The sequence below is a fragment of the Monomorium pharaonis genome, chromosome 1 (assembly GCF_013373865.1).
Source record: "Monomorium pharaonis isolate MP-MQ-018 chromosome 1, ASM1337386v2, whole genome shotgun sequence".
In the NCBI taxonomy this organism is placed as follows: Eukaryota; Metazoa; Arthropoda; class Insecta; order Hymenoptera; family Formicidae; genus Monomorium; species Monomorium pharaonis.
Genome location: NC_050467.1, coordinates 8,950,728 through 8,972,962, shown reverse-complemented (window position 1 = coordinate 8,972,962; position 22,235 = coordinate 8,950,728). Strand labels below are relative to the sequence as shown.

The 22,235-nt window shown below is 32.9% G+C and overlaps 1 protein-coding gene across 2 annotated transcripts in view; it reads right to left on the bottom strand.

Moving 5' to 3' along the window:
- Window positions 1–22,235, bottom strand: part of LOC105836804 (proteasome activator complex subunit 4B) — a 165,073-nt gene that overhangs the window by 62,775 nt on the left and 80,063 nt on the right. For both annotated transcript variants that reach the window (XM_036292035.1, XM_012681093.3), the window contains one exon: window positions 3,066–3,446. In XM_036292035.1, the coding sequence (XP_036147928.1) occupies window positions 3,066–3,446 (381 nt within the window). The remainder of the gene's footprint in view (window positions 1–3,065; window positions 3,447–22,235) is intronic.

Genomic DNA, 22,235 nt, shown 5'->3' with positions numbered 1-22,235 from the left:
TCGGGATGTGTGCTAATGAGACCCTCTCGAGGATTACAGAAGGATGACAGAAGGACAATGAAAAAAGAAACCGTATTTTGGCTTTTGCACAAATGGACCTTAGTTTCCGAGAAAATTGCAAATATGTGCATTTTTCGGCCGGTAAGTTAAGTATCGGCATGAAGCGCAGTGCTCGCCTATTGTTTTGTTCTCTGTGCGAGCTGGATTCGAAATTAGTTGTGACAATTTTTTTTCAGTCTGTATCTCAATTAAATTTAATTTCTTTATTATTTAATATTTAAAATATTTGCGGTTTAAAAAACTTTCTGTAATGTTATTAAGTATAATAAAAAATAACAATACTTTATTATAAAATTCTGACATCGTCATCAAAAATCGTCCTACAAGAATAACTTGCGATCGTAGGGTCAAGATTGTCACAATGAAATGCATTGGAATGAACGTGACATATTTTATAATGTTAATCATTTGTTTTCCACTCAACGTACATAACAAAAAATGTATTTGCGACACAAGTTGCATTTATAATATGTTTATGGTGCGAGAAATATTTGTTTCCAATGTTTTTATGTAAATTTTTATCCACAACAACAAAACGCCAAAATTTGATAAAAAATAAGAAATGTATTATTTTTTATTGTATTTGATAACATTATAGAAATTCATTAAAACCACAAAAAATTAGCATATAGATTAAAAAAAAATTGTCACAATTGGTCTCGAACCCAACTCGCACGGATAACCACTGCGCTTCATGCCGAGAAGCTTTCCATTGTACTTACCTTACCGGCCAAAAATGCAAACATTTAGATGCAATTTTCTCAGAAACTAAGGCCTATTCACTTAAAAGCCAAAACACGTTTTTTACTTTTCACCTCCCCTTTCGAATGCACTATGGCTCATTCGAAAGTAGAGTTAGCAGATAGCGGCATCTCCTTGTCAGTGGATAAGGGGAGAGAGGGAATACTTAAGGGAATAAAGGAAAAAAGGGTAAGAGAAGGGCTGATAGAAAGAGTAAAGATCATTAAGGAAATAAAAAGTAGAGTAAGGGTGAAAAGTGTAAATAAGATCAGATATATCGCAAAGTTCAATAATTTTGAGTCTAATATTTCGTTTCTTGGGTGGACAAAAATGTGTAGAAATTGGCTAATAACAATAATTAGCTGGTGAATACCAATTCATCGTCCAATATCCGTTTCACTCGCACTCAAGCAAGAGACGTCATTAGTATCAAGTGCGAGTGAAACAGATATTGGACACCGGCAAATCGGTATCACGTTTTCTCATTCATCATAATTCTATTTTTCTTGAGCGTGATAAAGGATGCAACACTGGCGCGATCCCCAATTTTTTTGCTGCTCTCCGTCTCCACTTCACCGTGCGCCCATGCGGGTCTTGATGAGCAACTTTTTTCTTAATAAAAAAATTTTTTTAATGATATACGATAATTTTTTAATATAAAATTAACCTTCAGTTCCTAGACTCTCGAAATTTACTGTTGTTACTAGACTGAGTGTGTGCTACCCGTAATCTTCAATTGCTTCTATTTCGGAATTAAATCAACCAATTAAAATCCATTTTTGTTTAAATAAAAGCTTAGAAAATCTTACAAAAATAAATATTTTATCTAAAATATCAAAAATTAATTTAGTTTAAAAATATCTTGAAAAACGTCAACAAAATTTTTGAAAAAACTATATTTTTTTCAAAGTCTTGTATCTTTGCTTTAAAATAAGATAAAAAAAATTTACAAGTGAAAAATGTAAATGTTCTAGAGTTGTAGTTTAAGGCCTTAGCGGTCATTTCCTGATTTATTAAAACACACTTTTTTCTGCAAAATAAAAATTAATAAATTTTATACTGAGAAAGATAGAAGAGACAAAAAGAGAGTTCTTGGAGAACAGGGGTTTCAAGATAGAAGAAGTAGAGATAAAGGAGAAAAAGGAGGGATGGTTAACACAGTTAGGGAGGCGGATAAAGATAGGCAAAAAAAGAAATAGAGAAAAAAGATTAAGAAGTTGGAGGATAACGGATAGTATTAGAAAGGAATATCGGGTTATCTGACGAAAGGGTAAGAAAAAAATAGATGGAAGAAAATAGATTAAAAATAAGGAACAAAATTAAAGGAAATAGGTATTGAGAAGAAAAAAAGAGGTGCAGGTTATGTGAGAGTACGATGGAAACACGTATAGGAAGAATGCAGAGAGTGGAAGGGACGAGAAAGTTAGCAAGAGGTTAGAATAAGTTTTGGAGAAGAAGGAAAAGGGGAAGGATGGATGAAGGAACTAGAAGAAGAAAAAAGACTAAGGAAAGAAGATAAAGGAGGAGGAGGATTAGTCGGGACTGGAGAAGAGAAACTAAAGGGGAAGATACGAGAAAGAGAATTGAGAGGAAAGAACATGGAAGGAGGGGTAATAAAAAAAATGAGAGTGAGAAAGAAAAAGAATAAAAATAAAGGAGGTGGGAAGGGAAGCGCGATAAAACAAAGTTACTGAACAAGAAGCAAGAGAAAACGAAAGTCTCGGCAAAACGAATTGCAATGCGAATGAAAACAGGCGAGAATAAGACTCGTATCCAGGCCTGGCGAGTTTTGTAATTTTTGTAGTCTAAAATTAAGGACAAATTAGATTAAGTTTAGATTAAGTTAAAAGTAAGATTTTGTAAATATATTTGTAATTTAAAAGAAAACGATGAATACTACTACTACTACTATTACTACTACTACAAAGAAAATATAATAATTTAATTGTCATTCATAATTGTGTAATATCCATATAATAACAAAATTCTTAGCTCGCAAAACAGATTATTATTTACATTTGTCTTTATTTTCAAATGGCTAAATGAGTAAGGAGCGCGCATCAGAGAAGTCTGTCACATAGAGAAGAACACTTATTTGTTAACTTTAATCTGCTCTTTTGTAGAAATTAATTATTCAACCCAATTTTGCTAAAGAAAAAAATTGTTTCTTTTAACATAAAGCACATCTAGCACATAACATAAAGCATGAATTTAGAAACACTTTTTTTTATGTTTTTTATGAATCTAACATTACCTAACATTACCTTATATGCATCGTGATGCTCTTCGGTATCTCTTCCCAAAATATCAATAAGATGCGGCATTATAAGTGTGTAAGAATATGGGAAATGTTGTAAGGCGGTGACAAGACTAGCCTGAGCCTTGGAACGTACGTCTGCGTATCTGCTTACGGCTAGAGTGAACAGTTCCAGTATTATTTGTTTGTGGGTTTTTGTAAGTGCTATCGATTGTGTGATCAATCTCAGCTCGTGTTGAATATTGCAACGATCTATTATCACTGAAGCTATGTGATTCTTATTTCCCACCAGTTTGTCCTCAAATGTTTTTTTGAGAGCTAGAAAACCCTTGCGTCGTCCATCGCGTTCGCGCAATCGCATTTTTCCTAATAACAGACTGGTCCAGATCTATAAATTAAGAAAAAAAGATTTTGAAAATATTTGTTTAAATCTCATGTAAGAAATAAATAAAAAAATCTACTTTTATTGAGAAAATTTTGAACATAAAAGTCCAATATTGTCTTGGGTTAGGTCCACCAATAATCGAGATATTAACGTACGGAATCGGCAAATAATTTAATTAATTTTTATCGTAATTGTGAACAGTAAATAAAAGCTTATCGTACATTCACAATAGATCTTTTCTTCCGTGTTATAGCTTGAGCGGATCGAGCTTTTCCCTCGACGCGCTCTCATTCGCAAACTTTGAAAAATTAATACCTTGATATTAGTGGACCTAACCCAAGACCTAACCTAACCTAACCAAAGACAATATTGAACTTTTATGTTCACCTCGATTTCTTCTACCTTTTTACGAGCGTTGACCAACATGATCAAGGACACCCTGTACACACACACACACACACACACACGCGCGCGCGCGCGCACATCTCTGCAAAAAATAATTGTAAGTTTGTATCTATAGAAACCTGCTCCTGATAAAAATTTTTTTCGTGATATTTTATAATAAAATAACTGTCCCAATTACTATTCTTTTAACTGTCATATTAAAATATATAATTTTCTAAATACTAAAAACTAGTGTTTAATATAAATTTTTTTTCGATATTGATTTTTTAAACGTACAGATAAAGTTAAAATCACCTATTCGGTCTGCAGCGGATCTTGATGCTTGTTTGAGATTCAAACAAATCGTCGATCTCAACAACTTTCGCTCGCGGCGTGAGATCGGTTTGCGCACCATCACGCGTCGATATCCTGGACCTCACGTGGTCGGCAAGCGCTTGGAACGTGGCGAGTGAGCGATGTCCTGAGCGAGAGCAAGGGATGGTGTAATACGTCGCATGTTTCGTCAGTCTAAGTCTGTCGATCTCCGTCGAAACACCCTATCGTAACGACGGGATTTGACATAGTCTCAAATTTGAGAGCCGTCGGCTCTCCTTTTCTATCGTCGCGTATCTCGCTCGGGAAATTGGGTTCCCGCTTCGCGTCCTCGCTCACGCGCCGTTCGGACAAGTGCAAGTGCGCGACGAATAATTTCGCTGCGTTATCCCGTCGGGATAACAGATAAGCCATTCGAGCTCCTTTCGACGCCGGCCCGCTGTTTCGAGATATCGTTTCGCGCCGCCGCGAGCGTCAACACAACGATAAATCTTTTTGTTCCCGTCGCCGAACGACAATTCCCGTGGTTACGGCACGTTAATTGTATTTGTATTGTTTGGATGCGTCGACGATCGTGGAGCGCTCGCGACCGTCCACCGCCTCGCGTGCAAGATCTCCGCCTCGGTCGCGAACAAGATTTCCGCTGCCGCGAGAGTCTCAGACGAGCCTCAGCAAGATCTCCGATCCGCGATTCAGGCGGCGTTAGAGAGAGACGGAATAGAAGATTTCCAATTGTTTAGCGCGACACGAGACATCGATCGCAGTCCCGCATTGAGTCAAAATAAATAATTGATATCGTTGATGATTAAATCGCAGTTTGAAGTCACTTTGCTCCTCTCCTCGTTCCTTCAGCGGATACTAATATCCGTGCTATCCACGGCGCACGCTCAACTCGTGAGCGAGTTCCGGTATTCCTTTCGGGACGATCGCGTCTCGATCGAGAACTCGAACAATGCTGAATATAATTTTTCTAGTAATTTAATATTTTTAGCTCATATCAACTGTGCGGCGACAATTTTTTCAGTTTTAAAACACAGTAACCAAGCTAAATATCGATGCATTTTAAAAATACCCCTTTACCCAAAAAAACTGTAAATAATCGGCATGCAGTTTATATAAGCTAAAAATATTAAATTAATAAGTAGACATATTATATTCAGCATTAAGATTAGTTGCAGACAAAATAGGCGTTTGTCGGCGCGCAGTTTATAAACTAGAAATATGAAATAAATACAATAAAAAAACATTCAATACATATACCAAGAGGTCTGCAGACTAGGCAATCTTAACTTTATCTTTATTTTTGTTTTTTTTTCACAGCCAAAAACATAGGCAAAAATTTATGATAAAAACCGCTACGTTAATCTTGACCAGGTTTCATTTTGTTCAAATTCAGTATTTCGAAAATCGGTTAGGCACTGGATACATGTTTCAACTTTATAATGTTAGTATCATTTTGCTTTCTGATAAGTCCTATAAGAGTAAGAGTGGTCATCATAAATATCGTTCTTAAAAAACATTATTTAAGAAAACTTAAATAACTATGTAACATTTATATTTTTAAAATAAAATCTAAATGTGAAATAGAAAAAATTATGATTTTTACAATAAAATAATGAGTTTCTATCTTTTTCTATTTTTTCACAAAGAATTTGCAAAAATTTTTATTAATCCGTTTTGTTTTTATTTGTTAAAGTGTATAAACTCTCTTTTTTGTGATAATTTTTGAAATAATACTCAGCAATTTTTTTCAAAATTTTTAAGTTATATATATTATAAGTTATATATTTTTATATAATTTATTTAAATAAATTATCATATATTTTCATAAATCATGTATAATTTTTTATGTAAATAATTAATTTATGATATTTTTATATACATTCACAAAGAAACCTTGCGTGATAAAAAATTCTGATTTTAATAAAACTTGACATAAATGTAGAAAAAGTAAATATAGTTAAATGTAGTCAAATAGAGGCATTTATACTGTAGAACTCTTGTATAAAATTTTTTAAATATTTTGTTTAATTTAAGAGATATATAGAAAAAAGGCAATTCTCTTTAGGTTTGAAGGGTGATTTCACCTTTTTAAGATGTTTTATAACCACCATAAAAAATTCTAAATTCATGTATTTACTTCCTCTATATTTATGCCAAGTTTCATTAAAATTCGAATTTTAATGCAATAAATAATCAACATAGAACGATTATAAAAGATAAATTTTTTAAAAATTAAAAAAAGAATAGCATAGTTAAATAGAGGTATTTATTTATACTGTACAAAACATTTTTGTGACATTTTACAAGCTTTGATACTTTACATTTGATAGTTTACAAGCTATATCGAGAAAAACCAACAATATCTTGACCTTGCAGGGTTCCATTACTTCAAACTGTTTCTGAGTACTAACTAAAAATTTCTAAATTCATTTACGCCCTCTACATTTATGCTAAATTTCGTTAAAATTAGACGTTTTTTCGACCACGCGAGATTCCCTTGTCAGTAAAAAAAAGTGGTACAGTAGAAAAATACAAAAAATTCACAAAATTTAAATGCTCATAGTGCAGTAAATAATTACAATGCAGAGGAGTTTAAAAAACAAAACTTGAAATTTGTACTTTATATTTAATGCTAATTGGTATAAATAACCCCTTGATTGTTAATGACGGAATGTCCCTTCATAACAAAAAGGCCCAAATTGCTTCACGACGGATATTACGCGTATGTTCTTATGTCTCCTATTTTCGTATTCAGCGATCCTCAAAGTTCCTCAGAAAGTAACTTATTTACTATCTTAGCCTTTCCCCTTTCAGGGGCATTCTTGACACATAAACAAATTTTTAGCGTAACAGTCAAGGGAATAATTTTTCAATGATCAGTAAGAGTGTGAGAACCTGCAAAATTAATGGATAAAACATCACTTTTTGGAATTGTACGAGACGAAGCAGAATACTGTTACGAAACTCGATACGATAATTTTTCGAGTACTTAAAAAATTGTTTTATGTGAAATAATAACAAATTGCCAACTGTAATGCTACCATTACCAATTCGAACCACTGCAATTCTGTTTCAAGATGAATTGCATTGATTATAAAATTGTGTGTGCATACGTGTGTGCGTGCGTGTGTGCATATAATGACATAAAAACTCTACGGTCACTCCCGCAATATTTACAGACTCCGATTCCTCTCTGCTATGTTTGTGCGTGTGTTAGTCTATCTGTATGTGTGTGTGTTTGCTTGCATCAAGATGGACAAGAGTACGAGTGTGACTAGCTAGGTTATTCATTGTTGTATACATGTGCATAGGTTCAATTTTGCAGGTTCTCATTTCTTAATAAAATTAGCTTCTCTCTTAATCTTAAGCAAAATTACCGTAAAACTCTAAAGTTGCCTGCTAATCGCGATTGTATTGTTGCCGCTTTATTCTGATCGTGATTGGCTGTCTCGCTTGGCTTACTTCATGTGTGAAAGTTGTAATTTGACAATTTAGTTGACAGTTTGAACATTTTAATAGTGTGATTTGACTATGGTTATTTGTAGTTAGAGACCGAGAAACAGAAAAACAAACAGAAAGAAAAAGGACGAAAGAAGAAAATAGAAAATTAAGTATTAATATTGTGTAATAATATGTAATAGTATGTAAGTATGTTATATATACATGATCTTAAACTTAGAGGAAAGAGAAAAGAGAAGAAATAGAAGGGGAAAAGGATAAACTTCTAAAAAGGACATACATTTTAAATTATTCGAGGATGGTTGCCATGGGTTTGGATTTTCCATATACACGGTGTTTTATAAATACACTGGCGCAAAAAAAAACAAAACAAAATTTTTGACCGATTTTTAGGCAATATTCAAAGTGATGCAACTTTGCGAAAAATCATCCAAATTACATGTACTTTTTTTTAAATTAAAGGGCAAAGACTCTACTTTGAGAATCTCTATGCGAAAGTTTGATTTGTTAAGTGCGAACCTTTTGTATCGCATGAAAACCAACATGTGTTTTTTAATTGAAAAAAGTAAAAGTTTGTTATCATTTTGCACAAGTTTCTCGTTAAAATCTTGCTAATATTAATTCAGATTCTGAAAGTTCATTCTTTTCTAAGCAATTTAAAAAAAAACATGTCGATACGATGTTTTTTGTTGATTGCACGCTAGTTTGAAATTTGCACTGCATTTTAGCGAATAAATATTTTTTGAATATCATGAATTTTGAGTATCAATATGATATTGCAGATTAATTTTATTCGTGTTTAACTCAATCATACCGCCGTCATCAAAGTGACCCGATCTGCACCACGTAGAAAATGACGATCGGTCATCACACGATTTTGTACATCATGTGGCCCTGAAAAGGCTGATTTTTTAAAATAAAATTTGAACTTTTACTTTTTATGTATGAGTATGTGTATATGTATGTTTATGTATATGCGTGGATTTATGAGTATAGATGAATATGATCTTCTGTTGACTTCAATGAAATTGATGCGTCAGCTATCCGTTATATTCAGATCAGTAAGTACAAATTTCCACCGATGAATTTCAGAGCCACATGATGTACGAAATCCGATCGTCATTCTCCACGTGGTGCAGATCGGGTCACTTTGATGACAGCGGTATGATTGAGTTTAACACGAATAAAAGCAATGTGCAATATCATATTGATACTCAAAATTCATGATATTAAAAAAAATACCGTATTTACTTGCTAAAATGCCCTAAAATGCAGTGCAAATTTCAAACTCGTGTGCAATCAACAAAAAACATCGTATCGACATGTTTTTTTTTTAAATTGCTTAGAAAAGAATAAACTTTCAGAATCTAAATTAATATTAGCAAGATTTTAACGAGGAACTTGTGCAAAATGATAACAAACTTTTACTTTTTTCAATTAAAAAACACATGTTTGGTTTTCATGCGATACAAAAACGCACTTAACAAATCAAACTTTCGCGTAGGGATTCTCAAAGTAGAGTCTTTGCCCTTTAATTTAAAAAAAAGTACATGCAATTTGGATGATTTTTCGCAAAGTTGCGTTACTTTGAATATTGCCTAAAAATTGGTCAAAAATTTTGTTTCGTTTTTTTTGCGCCAGTGTAATTGGCGTAACTTTAAAAAATGTATGTGTTAAATTAAAATAACCTGTTTATGGATCCATTGATTTAGATTTTCATCATAAAGGGGGTTTTATAACATGATCTTCATTATAAAGTTTGGTAAAAACATGTATAGGACAAGATCACGCTTGAGTACGGCATAATGTTCTGATGTAAACGGCACTACTAATGATTGTGTATTATACGATAAGTACGCATGTTTGTTAGTTTGTATTTCGGCGAACTGCTCACACAAGCGTGTATTTTTTATTAAAAAAAAAAAAAAAAAAAAAAAAAAAAATTAAATACCAAAAGCAAATGGATGGACATAGAAATGATTAGATTTATATTTCTGTGTTATATATATAGATAAAAGATTCAAAAACAACTAATTATGCATACATACACACGCGCGACTTAATAGTGATTAGATATAAAAATTTAAATCTTCAGAGAGAGTCTATTCAATCGAATTCTATGACAATGGCTTGAAAAATGAAATAAGTTATAAATACGTGAATAAATAAATAAATCAGTTTAAATATAAGTTTATAGTTTTATATATTGCATGTTATTTTAAAATTTTTAAAAAAGATAAAAAAAGGCGCCAAGTGTTTAGGTTTTTTTAAGCAAAAAATTATTGGATGGTTCAACCTAAGTAATATAAGGAAAAAATCACAAAATCAAGATAAAAATTTTAATCAAATTCAACCTAAGTGGTATATACTTTTGGATGGTTCAACCTAAGTATTATATACTAAGTGTGTCAAATTCAACCTGAGTAATATATACTAAATGTGTCAAATTTAACTTAAGTAATATACATTCCTAAAATAATATAAATTTGATTATTAAAGTAACAATTATTTTAAATAAAAAATTATTGTATTTACACACACAAATTAATTTCTCTAAAAAAATAATGATATGTAAATATTTTGCGCCAATTAAGAATAAACATTACAAAATGAGAGCATTAAGTTTTTTCTCTACAAAAATAAATGATATGAAAAAATATATGCGCCAATCTATAAAAATAGATGTTTATTCTTTGGCTGGCATTCATAGATTGATTTTTCATTAAGCTTGCATCAGACTAAAGATTGATATTGAGATTAAATTGAAATGTAACCAATTAGGAACAAAACCAATATTTTTTAACTTTGCTTTGAATGATCAAATTCCAATTTAATCTCAATCTCAATTTTTAGTCTAATATGGTTTTAAGATTGTCTTAAGTTTATCTTGAGATACAATTTTGTTAACTATAAAAGTAATTTAATTAAAAATTTAAGAAAATCTTAAATACAAATCAAACTATAAATATCAGCCTTTTGTATTAAATTATTGGCTGCTGCGCGCCTGTAAAATACAATTGTCAGGAAGCATATTAGCAAGAAATAAAGGACATAATATTGAGCTGGCAAATAAGTATTATAATACGACTAAATTACAAATATTACAAATAAATATTTTAATACGAATAAATATTTTATTACAAAAACTTTTTTGTAATATAATATTACAAGTCACTACCGTGTCTCTTGATAGTTTAAATGTCTTATTATAATAAATAAATTTTAGATTTAAAAGAGGGATCAGAGGATTTCACTAAAACGGTAGAAAGTAATGTTTAAAAAAATAAAAATAAAAAACATTTCGACAATGTATAAAGCGGTTTTTCGAAATACAGGTTATTTCAAAAAAGAATTTTTTAACAAACTGCCATTATTTCAGAAACACCCTGTACGTATTTTCGTGCGAGTATTTTGGATCCGCGGGCATACAGACCCGGTACTTATATGTGTGTGTGCGTGAAGTAAGAGCTTTTGAACCCGCGTGAAGCGCGGACAAAATATATATATATATATATGGGACATTCCACGTCAACTGAGACAGAGCTGTGCCCAAAATTTAACGCAAAATAAAGAAACGTTTGAGGGCTCAAATTAATTGTATTCTCATGTACTTTTGAATGCAATAAAACGTTGTTAAAAAATTCAATACGGCGGTCAATGCGGTGCCCATATACGCCATGAAATGTTATGTCTTATCCGAAAAATGGTCACATTCAACATTTAACGCAACAGAAAGAAACGTTTGAGGGCTCATATTAATAGTATACATGAGATATTCCAACGTCAATGAGTCACTTGCCACTGTTCAATATTAAACGGTCTAAAGTATATCTTTACATCTTTCAAAAAAATGGTGAAATGAGTAAACAAAAAATCAAAAAACCAAATAAAAACCACAAAAATAAAAAACAAAAACAAAAAAATAAAAAAAAGGGTAATGTGGACTTCGAATATTCGTATTGAAGACAGTCTCAATCTTGATAAACGCAGAGAGCTTTCTACATGATGAGAACAGTATATTATGTGAAAAACGCTGTAATACAAATACAAACGGGAGCGGTGCTTGCACACGGTTCAAGTAGACACGCTGCATTTGCATACGGTGATTTTGGACACAATATTTTGTGCACCGTTCAGTTGCACATTGTTTATTTGCATACCGTTTATTTGCACACCGTTTATTTGTTCACTTAGACACAGTGAGAAATAACTATGTCGAGGGCCCCCTACCAACAGGGTAAGTGCGGGAAGGAGGCCAAAGGCCCCTCTTGCATCTCCCGTGTGTATGTGTGTCTGTTGTGTCCAACTGAACGGTGTCCAAAAGCACCGTGTGCAAATGCACCGTGTTCATTTGAACCGTGTCCATACAATTTTATTTCATTCCATGAAAAATGATCTTTTGCCAATAGGCGTACGACACTTTTGCCAATAGGTTTCCGACTCTTTGTCTTCCTAATCCTTCGACATTTTACTTTCCTGCACATTTCGCCTGTAACACTGCAAAATATAATTTCACGATACAAATCGATCTAACGCTTTAAATTTCAAAATTCTAAATTCAGAATCATGATCAGAGATCTCAAAAGCCCCCGAATAATAAATTTCAAAAAATCTAGTGTAAAGAAATTCGATGCAAAGACCACGTTGCATACAAAAATACATGAGAATACAATTTAAACTTTCAAATGTTTCTTTCTGTTGCGTTAAATTTTGAGCGTGGCCATTTTTTGGATAAGGCATGACATTTCATGGGGTATATAAGGCCCATATTGACCGCCATATTGAATTTTTTACCAACGCCATATTGCGTTCGAAAGTATATGAAAATACGATTAATTTAAGCCTTCAAACGTTTCTTTTTGTTGTGTTAAATTTTGGGCTTGGCCATTTTTCGGATAAGACTTGACATTTCATGGGGTATATGAGCGCCGTATTGACCGCCATATTGAATTTTTTAACAACGCCATATTGCATTCGAAAATATCCCAGATAACAAATTGTGAGGGCTCACGTCACCCTCACGGTGTGATTATCACACGTGCGTGCAATACCACAATCATATTGCCCTCACGATGTGATGGCGACACGTGTGTGTACGTGGAAGGTGGCACTATGCAGTCATGCATGAGAAAGTATATGAATAATCAAAAAAAGATTTCACTGTACGATTGTACTTCCTTATGTATGATTGTATTTATCACAGTACAAATGAAAACATTATTCGTACGGACTCATGTCATCCGCACGAGTGAGTCCCAGATGCGCACAGTAATAAACAAACGCAGCAGGCTGAGTGAAACGGACACAAACCAAATGCGCACAGACCAAATACGCACAAACTAAATGCGCACAGACCAAATGCACACGGACCAAATGCGCACGGACCAAATGCGCACGGACCAAATGCGCACAGTCGCAAACCTATGTGGTGCAGAGAATGCTTTGCGCGCGCACGCATGCACGCACGCACGCACGCACGCACGCACACACACACACACACACACACACACACACACACACACACACACACACACACACACACACACACACACACCGGGGGGTACAAGGGGAGGCTTCGCCCCCCCCTCCCGCACCCACCCCGTCGGTAGAGGTGCCCGAAAGTCGCAACCCATGTAGTTAGTTTGTTGGTTACTGTGTCCGTTTAGTGTGTGCGCATTTGGTTCGTGTACATTTGGTTCGTGTACATTTGGTCCGTGCGCATTTAGTCTGTGCGCATTTGGTCTGTGTCCGTTTCACTCAGCCTACTGTGTCCGTTTATTACTGTGCGCATCTGGGACGCTCCCATCCGCACAGTGTGATATTCACATATGTATGCAACAACGTTGTGTTTATTACGTGACAAAGTAGAAAATGGCACTGAACAGCCATATATGATCAATATATAGGGCTTGCTTTGATATAAAGTTTATGTACATATATATACATATATATAACATATATATAAACTTTATATAAAAGCAATTTAGCCAACGATATATATATATATATATATATATACACACATATATATATATATTTTAATATTAATAAATCGTTGACTAAATTAAAAAACCTCATAATGCCATCGGACATCCGATGGAATTTTGAGATTTTCTAATTTAACTTACAATATTTATATTTAGATATTTATTACATTCATATTTATTTATTTATACATACATTTATTTATACACGCGCGCGCACGGTGTGTGTGTGTGTGTGTGTGTGTGTGTGTGTGTGTGTGTAAAATGAACATTTTGAACACTTTTAGAATTTTTATAATTTTTGTCTCTATTATGCATTTTAATTTTATAAATTAATTTTCCTCCCCGTAATTTTTTCTAACCTAACCTAACCCACACATTTTAAAGTCGATATTTGATTAATGAGAAAATATTGAAAATGAACAGCGTGGAAAATCGCAAATGGTGGTACTATACAAGCGTGCATGTCGTTTATTTTACGTTTTACAAATACGATACATGATATCAGTGCTTTACGTAAAGTAAACAACGTCCACACTTGTACAGTACCACATAGGTTTGCAACTTTTCACGCTGTTCGTTTCCAATAATTTCACATTAACCAAATATCGACTTTAAAATGTGGGATTAGGTTAGAAAAAATTACGGGAAAGGGGTGCAGGGAGAAGGGCGCAGTCCCCCCCCCCCCCGGTTGCCGCGTTTTCTGAGAACATATTGATTTTCTCTCAGTCAAAATATGTCAAAATATATGACCACGGAACCACGGGATCATGTTCAGTCGCAACATTTCGATAGACAGGTTTCATAACCTGTCAAATAGTAAACTTTAACGATTAATATCTCGTCTCGCGGGGCAGAGCGACACTTTTTTCTGCCAGATTCGTGTTCTACGCACAAAAACACACACACACACACACACACACACACACACACACACACACACACACATATATATATATATATATATATATATATATATATATATATATAATGTACTTAAATATAATTAAAAGCATTAAAATTAACTAATAAAACTCGACGCGTGTGTTAGATGAGTTGTGTAAATTTTTGAACATTTAACGTCGTTTTTCTTAAAAACTACTGTTTTTATGGCAAAAATAAATAGGACATAAAATATGTATTTCGATGAGATCTACAGCTTTTGTTTGAAGTATTTTTAGAAATTCCCATTATTTACGGAAATAAATGGAAAAAACCATTTTTATGGTTTTTTCATGGTTTTCGTCATGAAAATCAAATTTGCGCCAATATTCACTACCATATTCGTAATCAGCGCCCCAAATTACGTAAGAATACTTAGTTTCAAAAAAATCGGAGGTAAGTCGTTTTTCGGAACTATACCCAAAAATTCAAAATGGCGGATAAAAAAGAATGTTTACCAAATTATATAAAATTCATCACTTGCGGGTTTCTGGGGTATCGGATTTAATAATATTTCTTTAGCATTTTAGACTTCTGAGCTGTTCACTACCAAAATAAAAGAAAAATGTTTGGTGAATTACCGGTTTTCATTACTTGTCAAAAAGTAAGTTCGGCGCGGTAAAACGGGTGACTTTCCATGACTAAAAGTCTTAAATTCAAAATTGTATATCTTCATTTTAAAAAATCGTAGAATAATTAAGGAAAATGGATTTTAAAGTTGAGTAGTAGTACTATGCAATGCAATTGTGGAAAATTGAAAAAAAAATTTGGTTCTCTAAAAGAAATTCATAAAAATGGTTAAAATAGCCATTTTTTGACCATTTAAGCTAAAATTTCAAAAAAAACCTGACGTGCTGAAGCAATTTCAAAGTCAGATTCATTTTCAGCGCAAAAAATCTACAAGAATCACCCCCACCCATTCTTGAAACTGAGAAAAGTGCAATTTCGCAGAACTGTGTAATAGAAAGGAAGAATAAAGAAAATTGGAAGTGGTAAAATAGAGAATCAAAAAAGTTAAAGGATTAAAAAATTAAAGTGTTTTCATAAAAACGGAAAGATACATAAGAGAGACAGTTAAAAAAGCAAGGATACCAATGGCATAGGTATAGGGAATAGGACAAAGAAAATTTAGAAACCGTTTCAAAAAAAGAATAAAAATGTTTCAGTTTACAATAATAAAAAATATTTTATTATATGCAACTAAAATTTGGAACTGGAAAGAAATAGAAGTTGAGAAAATTCAAAAGAAGTATATCAGGTAAACTTTAGGTTTAGATTTTAACACCCCGGAATATAGTGCTAAAGAAGACGAAGTAAAGTAAAAATAGAAGCTGGAAAGAGTGGTAAAATATAAAAAAAAGAAAAAAAGAGAATAAGATAATACTGAATGTTAAAGAGAAATTGAAAGAAAGAAGGAAGAAGAATCAAAGTAAGAAAATGAAATAAAAATATTAGAGGTTAAAGTTAGTAAATGTTCAGGAAATAGATAGGCTAAGAGTACAAGGAAAGGAGTATGCAAAAAAAACTAGAAAAGGTAAACAGACAAACAAAAACAAGAAAAACATGAAGAAATAATGTGAGCAAAATATAATAGATTGTACAAAAAATAAAAACTGTACAAAGAAATAAAAAGATGTAGCGGGGTATACATGTATAGAAATCAGTTAACGATAGCTAGATTTAGGTGCAAAAACGAGGCATTAGAGAATAGATACTGGAAAAAAGAAGAGGTGAAGAAATATAGGCTACGCAATTCAAAAGTAGAAACTTTAAAACACTTATTAGGAAAATTTACAAAATTGCGAAGACAAAATTTCTCTATTATAAAAATGTTATCAGAGATAGATATAGGTACAAAATGGATAAAAAATGTATTAGAAACAAGAAATGACAAAGAAAAGTGTAAATAGTCGTTAAGAATACTATGTAATTATGTAATCATGCTATGTAACACCTTTTCAAAGGTCGAAAAGCATAAAAAATAAACAAGTTATGTATATATTATATGCAGTAGAAATTTTATGCACGATATAACAACAAATAACAAAATAACATTTGGCGCGCGCAAAGCGCGATCTAGTCCATAATAAAAAAGGCCGTGGAAACGCGAGAAGTTCGCTCGTGGTCGGGCGCTGCATGCTAGTCCACTTTGTAAAAAGATGTTACCATTGTATTGTTACCGTTTTTCCGCGATGCCGATTAATTCTCTCGTTGCGCTTATTTCTTGTTGCGAGAGTAACTATCATTGCGATTGAATTTTAACATCTGTCAAATTTGTATCAATGGTTATCTATACAATAGTTATTGTAATTTATTTTTAAAAAGTAAAAAATAAAAAATTAAATAGCAAGAGCGAAGCGCGCGTCTGTGGTGTCTAGTTATTGGAAAATTATTCGTATTACTCAATTAGCATTAAAAGTTCTTTAAAGTATTTCAAATTTTATTCGTTTTTTAAACACCTCTATATCGTAATTATTTACTGCACTATAAGTGTTTTGTGAATTTCTTCCATTTTCCTATTGCTTTTTTTTATTAACAAAAGAAAAATCAGAAAAATCCCCCTTTGATTGTGCTAAGTTTTATATGTTAATCTTATCCTCTCTTTATTTTATGTTAAGTTATACAATACAATCCTAAAGCATTCTCGAAAAAAACGAGTTTAAAAATTTACATATTTCTTATATACCAGGTTATAAAAACCTATTTGCAACTAGCTCATTGTCAGTTACAAAGGCATTTAATTGCACGTTAGTTTAAATCTCTTTTTTTAATACTGTAAAATATGTTATTTTTTACAAAAATATTTTATTAATAAAATTAAATAAATTGATATTTAAAAATTGTTATATTTTTATGTTTTAATATGTTTTTATTTTAATACTTTATGTTGTAATAAAAGTGATCATTAAACAAAAAATTAAAAATATAACAAATATAAAAGCAAAAAATATGAAACAATTTTCAAAATATAATAAATTTTCAACAATAAATAAAATAAACTTATAGTCGCCAGTAATAATAAACGATAAATAAATATACGTCGACTTTTTAACAAAATTCCTTTTGTTGTGAGCGTTCGCCCGGAACGGGATTTCTTCCTGGAATGGTTTTAGAATTCGTCCTATCTTAGGGGTTAGGACCCGAAGAGTGAAGGTTCGGCTTGTTGTTTGAAAAACACTTCTTACTTGGTTAATTCGTAGTCTTTATTCCCTCGCTCGATGCTTACAGTCAGCTGTTGCGCGTAGCGGTGTCGAATGTCACTCGCGATAAGACTTGTAGTACACGGCGTCGCTCGGACGTTGTTAAGTTACTCTCCGCCCGGTCACTGCGCGTGTTGACTTATATAGTCGGATGATTTGCTAGCTTAGCGCGATTTTTAAAGGCCAGTGACTGGGTGCGTTGGGCAACTTCCGCGAGGCTAGGCGTTTCGACATTGGTACGCGGTAGCCTCGCGGTTTACTTGTGCCGTGTAAGATTTTTATTTAGGTCGATGCAGAACTGCATTCGGGCTGTTCCACATTGAATTTTGCGAGATCAGTTAGTAGGAACTTCCGTGAGCACGGCGAATTCCAAAGACGTTGCGAACAATGACCTCTATCGCAATGTCTTTCGTCACTGAGCTACGTTGTAGTTCGGGCTACAACATCGTTCCCCCGTTACACAAAAAAACAAGAATGCAATGTTTTCGCTTACAGTTTTGTTCTTGTTCGACAAGCTAGGCCTTGGTGGTTTACTAGTTGTTTGTTTTGTATATATTATATAAGTTATGATAGCTACTATGATTAAGGCGATAACGCCGCTGGTTGTCATTGGATATATAAATTGTTTTTGTCGGAAGAACGGCTCTTGGTTACTCTCCAATTTCCGTTTAATTTGTTCTATACTCGCTCTTAGGTGTCCGAAGTCGTGCGGATTGTCAGAAATTTTTATTAAGAGCAAACTATCTGTGTGGTTCTCTAAAGGAATTTCTTGTAACATTGTAATATTTATTCTAGGCATGTATGTGTCTAAGATTTTGAAACTAAGAGTTTTATGTGGTTTAATAATTAGTTCAGCTATCTTACAACCTTTGTTTACAGTTATTTTCCCGGTATTGTTTATTGTTTCTTGACCTTCGGGATGGTTTATGCATTTTATACTAATTTCTTCGGGTATTGACGTGGAGTACAACCAAGAGTCGTGTGTCTTAATCCATATTGCGCGTTCGCTTATGAGATGGTTTACATCACAGTGTAGATTGCGGTTGTGTGTGTACATTTGAACTTCGCAGATTGCATTCACGTTTATTTTATTTATCGCATGCGTCGCCTCGCATATGTGTTCGGTGCCTATTCTATTACTTTCACGCAGGTTGCTTTCGCTTATTGTTACGTATGTTTGTTTTTCCGCGTCTACCACTAGATATTCTGTATTCGTTTTTACAGACGAGAAAATGTTTAGGTGATTATGTACCAGTAACGTTATTGATCGCATGAGTTTATAGATTGGTAGACTCGCTAGTGGAAATCTAAGTATTAGTCTAGTAGAATTAGCTTCAAAAAGGGCCGTTTTGGGAAAAAATTGGTAACTCAGGTTTGACTGTGCGTAAAGCACAATTAATATGCGTAGATTAAGATAGGTATGTTTGCCACTCGCAAAAAGCTGAGGGTTATTACAAAATTACGGGTTGAAGTGAGGAAAAAGTGGTTTTTTGCTTGCGCCTCGTAAACTAAAAGCAGAATCAAAAAAAGTTTCAAATAAAAATTGTAGGTATTAAGTAAAGCTACAATAATAAATTTAGTACATTAAGATCGGTCGATTAGTTTGGTTGTAAAATAGAAAAAACCATGAAAAATAGCCATTTCTTAAATTGTTTATAACTTTCTTAAAAGTTAACTCAAGCATTTGAAATTTTAGAAAAATATAGCTTTTATGACGATAAAAAAACGTACCAAATTTTATCAAAAAATATTAACAACTTTTCGAGTACTGTCAATTGTTTATCCAAAACGCGTTCCACTAAAATTTAATTTCTACATTTTTGACACCATGCACAAACCCAAACCAAAGTTTTTTCTCCTTTCAAAAAGTTGCAGTATCATATACCGGTATCGCGAAATGTGTGCATTGCAATTAAGTGCCTCAAATAAACGTGTAAAAAATAAGCCTAATTAACAATAAGATAATTTTTAAAATATTAACGCTATCAAAATGAGGTAAAATGCATTTAAAAGGTGCGATTTTTCTTTAAATTAAAAAAAAAAAGAACTTTGTCCTAGGTTGCTCAGAAGCCGAGATAATTTTTTTTTTTTTTTGAAAAATCACTGTTGCTACAGTTATAAATATTAAGAGCTGAAATTTTAACAGCGTCTTATTAAATAGTTAAAGTAGCCTTTCCAAAAAGTTCGAAGCGATTCATGAAGATTAATCACTGTAAACGTGTTAACAAAAGCAGTATCACTCGAGAGCGGCGGCCGGCGGCATGCGCGCGCGCGCTCGTCGGCTGCTAGCGCGTGGCCAGGCGAGCGCGTACAAAATTGATCTGGCGCGTTCAAATTACTTGAATCGGCAATATCTCGATTAGTTTGGTTGTAAAATAGAAAAAACCATGAAAAATAGCCATTTCTTAAATTGTTTATAACTTTCTTAAAAGTTAACTCAAGCATTTGAAATTTTAGAAAAATATAGCTTTTATGACGATAAAAAAACGTACCAAATTTTATCAAAAAATATTAACAACTTTTCGAGTAATGTAATACAATTTAATACAATTTTTGCATTAATGTTATTATTAAATTAACTTTAACCTACAATTAAATATTAGTAATATAACATTAATTTTTTAACATATAAATGTTTGTTAATTGTACTAAATTAGCAAAAAAAAAAAAAATAAAAAACATACATATTCCTTGCAACAAAAGTAATAAAAAAATTAAATTATAATAACATAGGGCATATGCATACGCCGCATAGATATATAAATTATTTATACATATTTAACGCGTGAAATAATTAATTAAAAAAAGAAAAAAATTAATTAGAACGTTTATTTTAGGAGATATAAGAAAATGGTTTAGCTCATTAGTCTTGTCTCGTCGAGATAGCCCAGTTTAAAAAAAAATCGTCTTTCTAGGACGCTTAGTTCCCGAGATATTGCCGATTCAAGTAATTTGAACGCGCCAGATCAATTTTGTACGCGCTCGCCTGGCCACGCGCTAGCAGCCGACGAGCGCGCGCGCGCATGCCGTCGGCCGCCGCTCTCGAGTGATACTGCTTTTGTTAACACGTTTACAGTGATTAATCTTCATGAATCGCTTCGAACTTTTTGGAAAGGCTACTTTAACTATTTAATAAGACGCTGTTAAAATTTCAGCTCTTAATATTTATAACTGTAGCAACAGTGATTTTTCAAAGAAAAAAAATTATCTCGGCTTCTGAGCAACCTAGGACAAAGTTCTTTTTTTTTAAATTTAAAGAAAAATCGCACCTTTTAAATACATTTTACCTCATTTTGATAACGTTAATATTTTAAAAATTATCTTATTGTTAATTAGGCTTATTTTTTACACGTTTATTTGAGGTACTTAATTGCAATGCACACATTTCGCGATACCGGTATATGATACTGCAACTTTTTGAAAGGAGAAAAAACTTTGGTTCGGGTTTGTGCATGGTCTCAAAAATGTAGAAATTAAATTTTAGTGGAGCGCGTTTTGGATAAACAATTGACAGTACTCAAAAAGTTGTTAATATTTTTTGATGAAATTTGGTACGCTTTTTATCGTCATAAAAGCTATATTTTTCTAAAATTTCAAATGCTTGAGTTAATTTTTAAGAAAGTTATAAACAATTTAAGAAATGGCCATTTTTCATGGTTTTTTCTATTTTACAACCAAACTAATCGACCGATCTTAATGTACCAAATTTATTATTGTAGCTTTACTTAATACCTACAACTTTTATTTGAAACTTTTTTCGATTCCGCTTTTAGTTTACGAGGCGCAAGCAAAAAACCACTTTTTCCTCACTTCAACCCGTAATTTTGTAATAACTCCCAGCATTTTGCGAGTGGCAAACATACCTATCTTAATCTACGCATATTAATTGTGCTTTACGCACAGTCAAACCTGAGTTACCAATTTTTTCCCCAAAAAAGTCTAATTCTACTAGACTATATAGTATACATGTTTTTTGCGTCGCAATAGACGTTGATTTTAATCAATTTTTCTATTTTCAACCATTTCGCATACTTGTAGGGAAGTAGATTCCCTGGGGCCAGATTAAACTAACTTCACAAAAAACTTCCATTATGCGGTCTATATTCGCGATTTTAGAGTGAAGTATTCCCTCTTTTATATATGCTAGGTATTCAATAATTTCGGACGTGTCTCGTAGTAGGTCGTTCGTTAGGGCGTTAAGAACTGTGAAATGTTTGTCTAAGTTGTATCGTCTGTTATGTATTAAATTTTGGTTTTGTATTTTCTCTAAGAGTGTCGTCAGTGCATTTTCGTTATCTTCTATAGTCTGTTCCAGTGTTTCCACGTGGGCTGCTATCGTGGCGTTGATTACTCTCAGCTGGTTTTCTACGGTGTTTCGTTGCCACATTGTTGTTCTTTAATAGCGTGAGCTGTTCGTTGATTGCTTTCTCGTCGTCGACGTACATGGTTCCGAACAGTGTCTTGGCTATTGAGCCTACTCCGTCTAT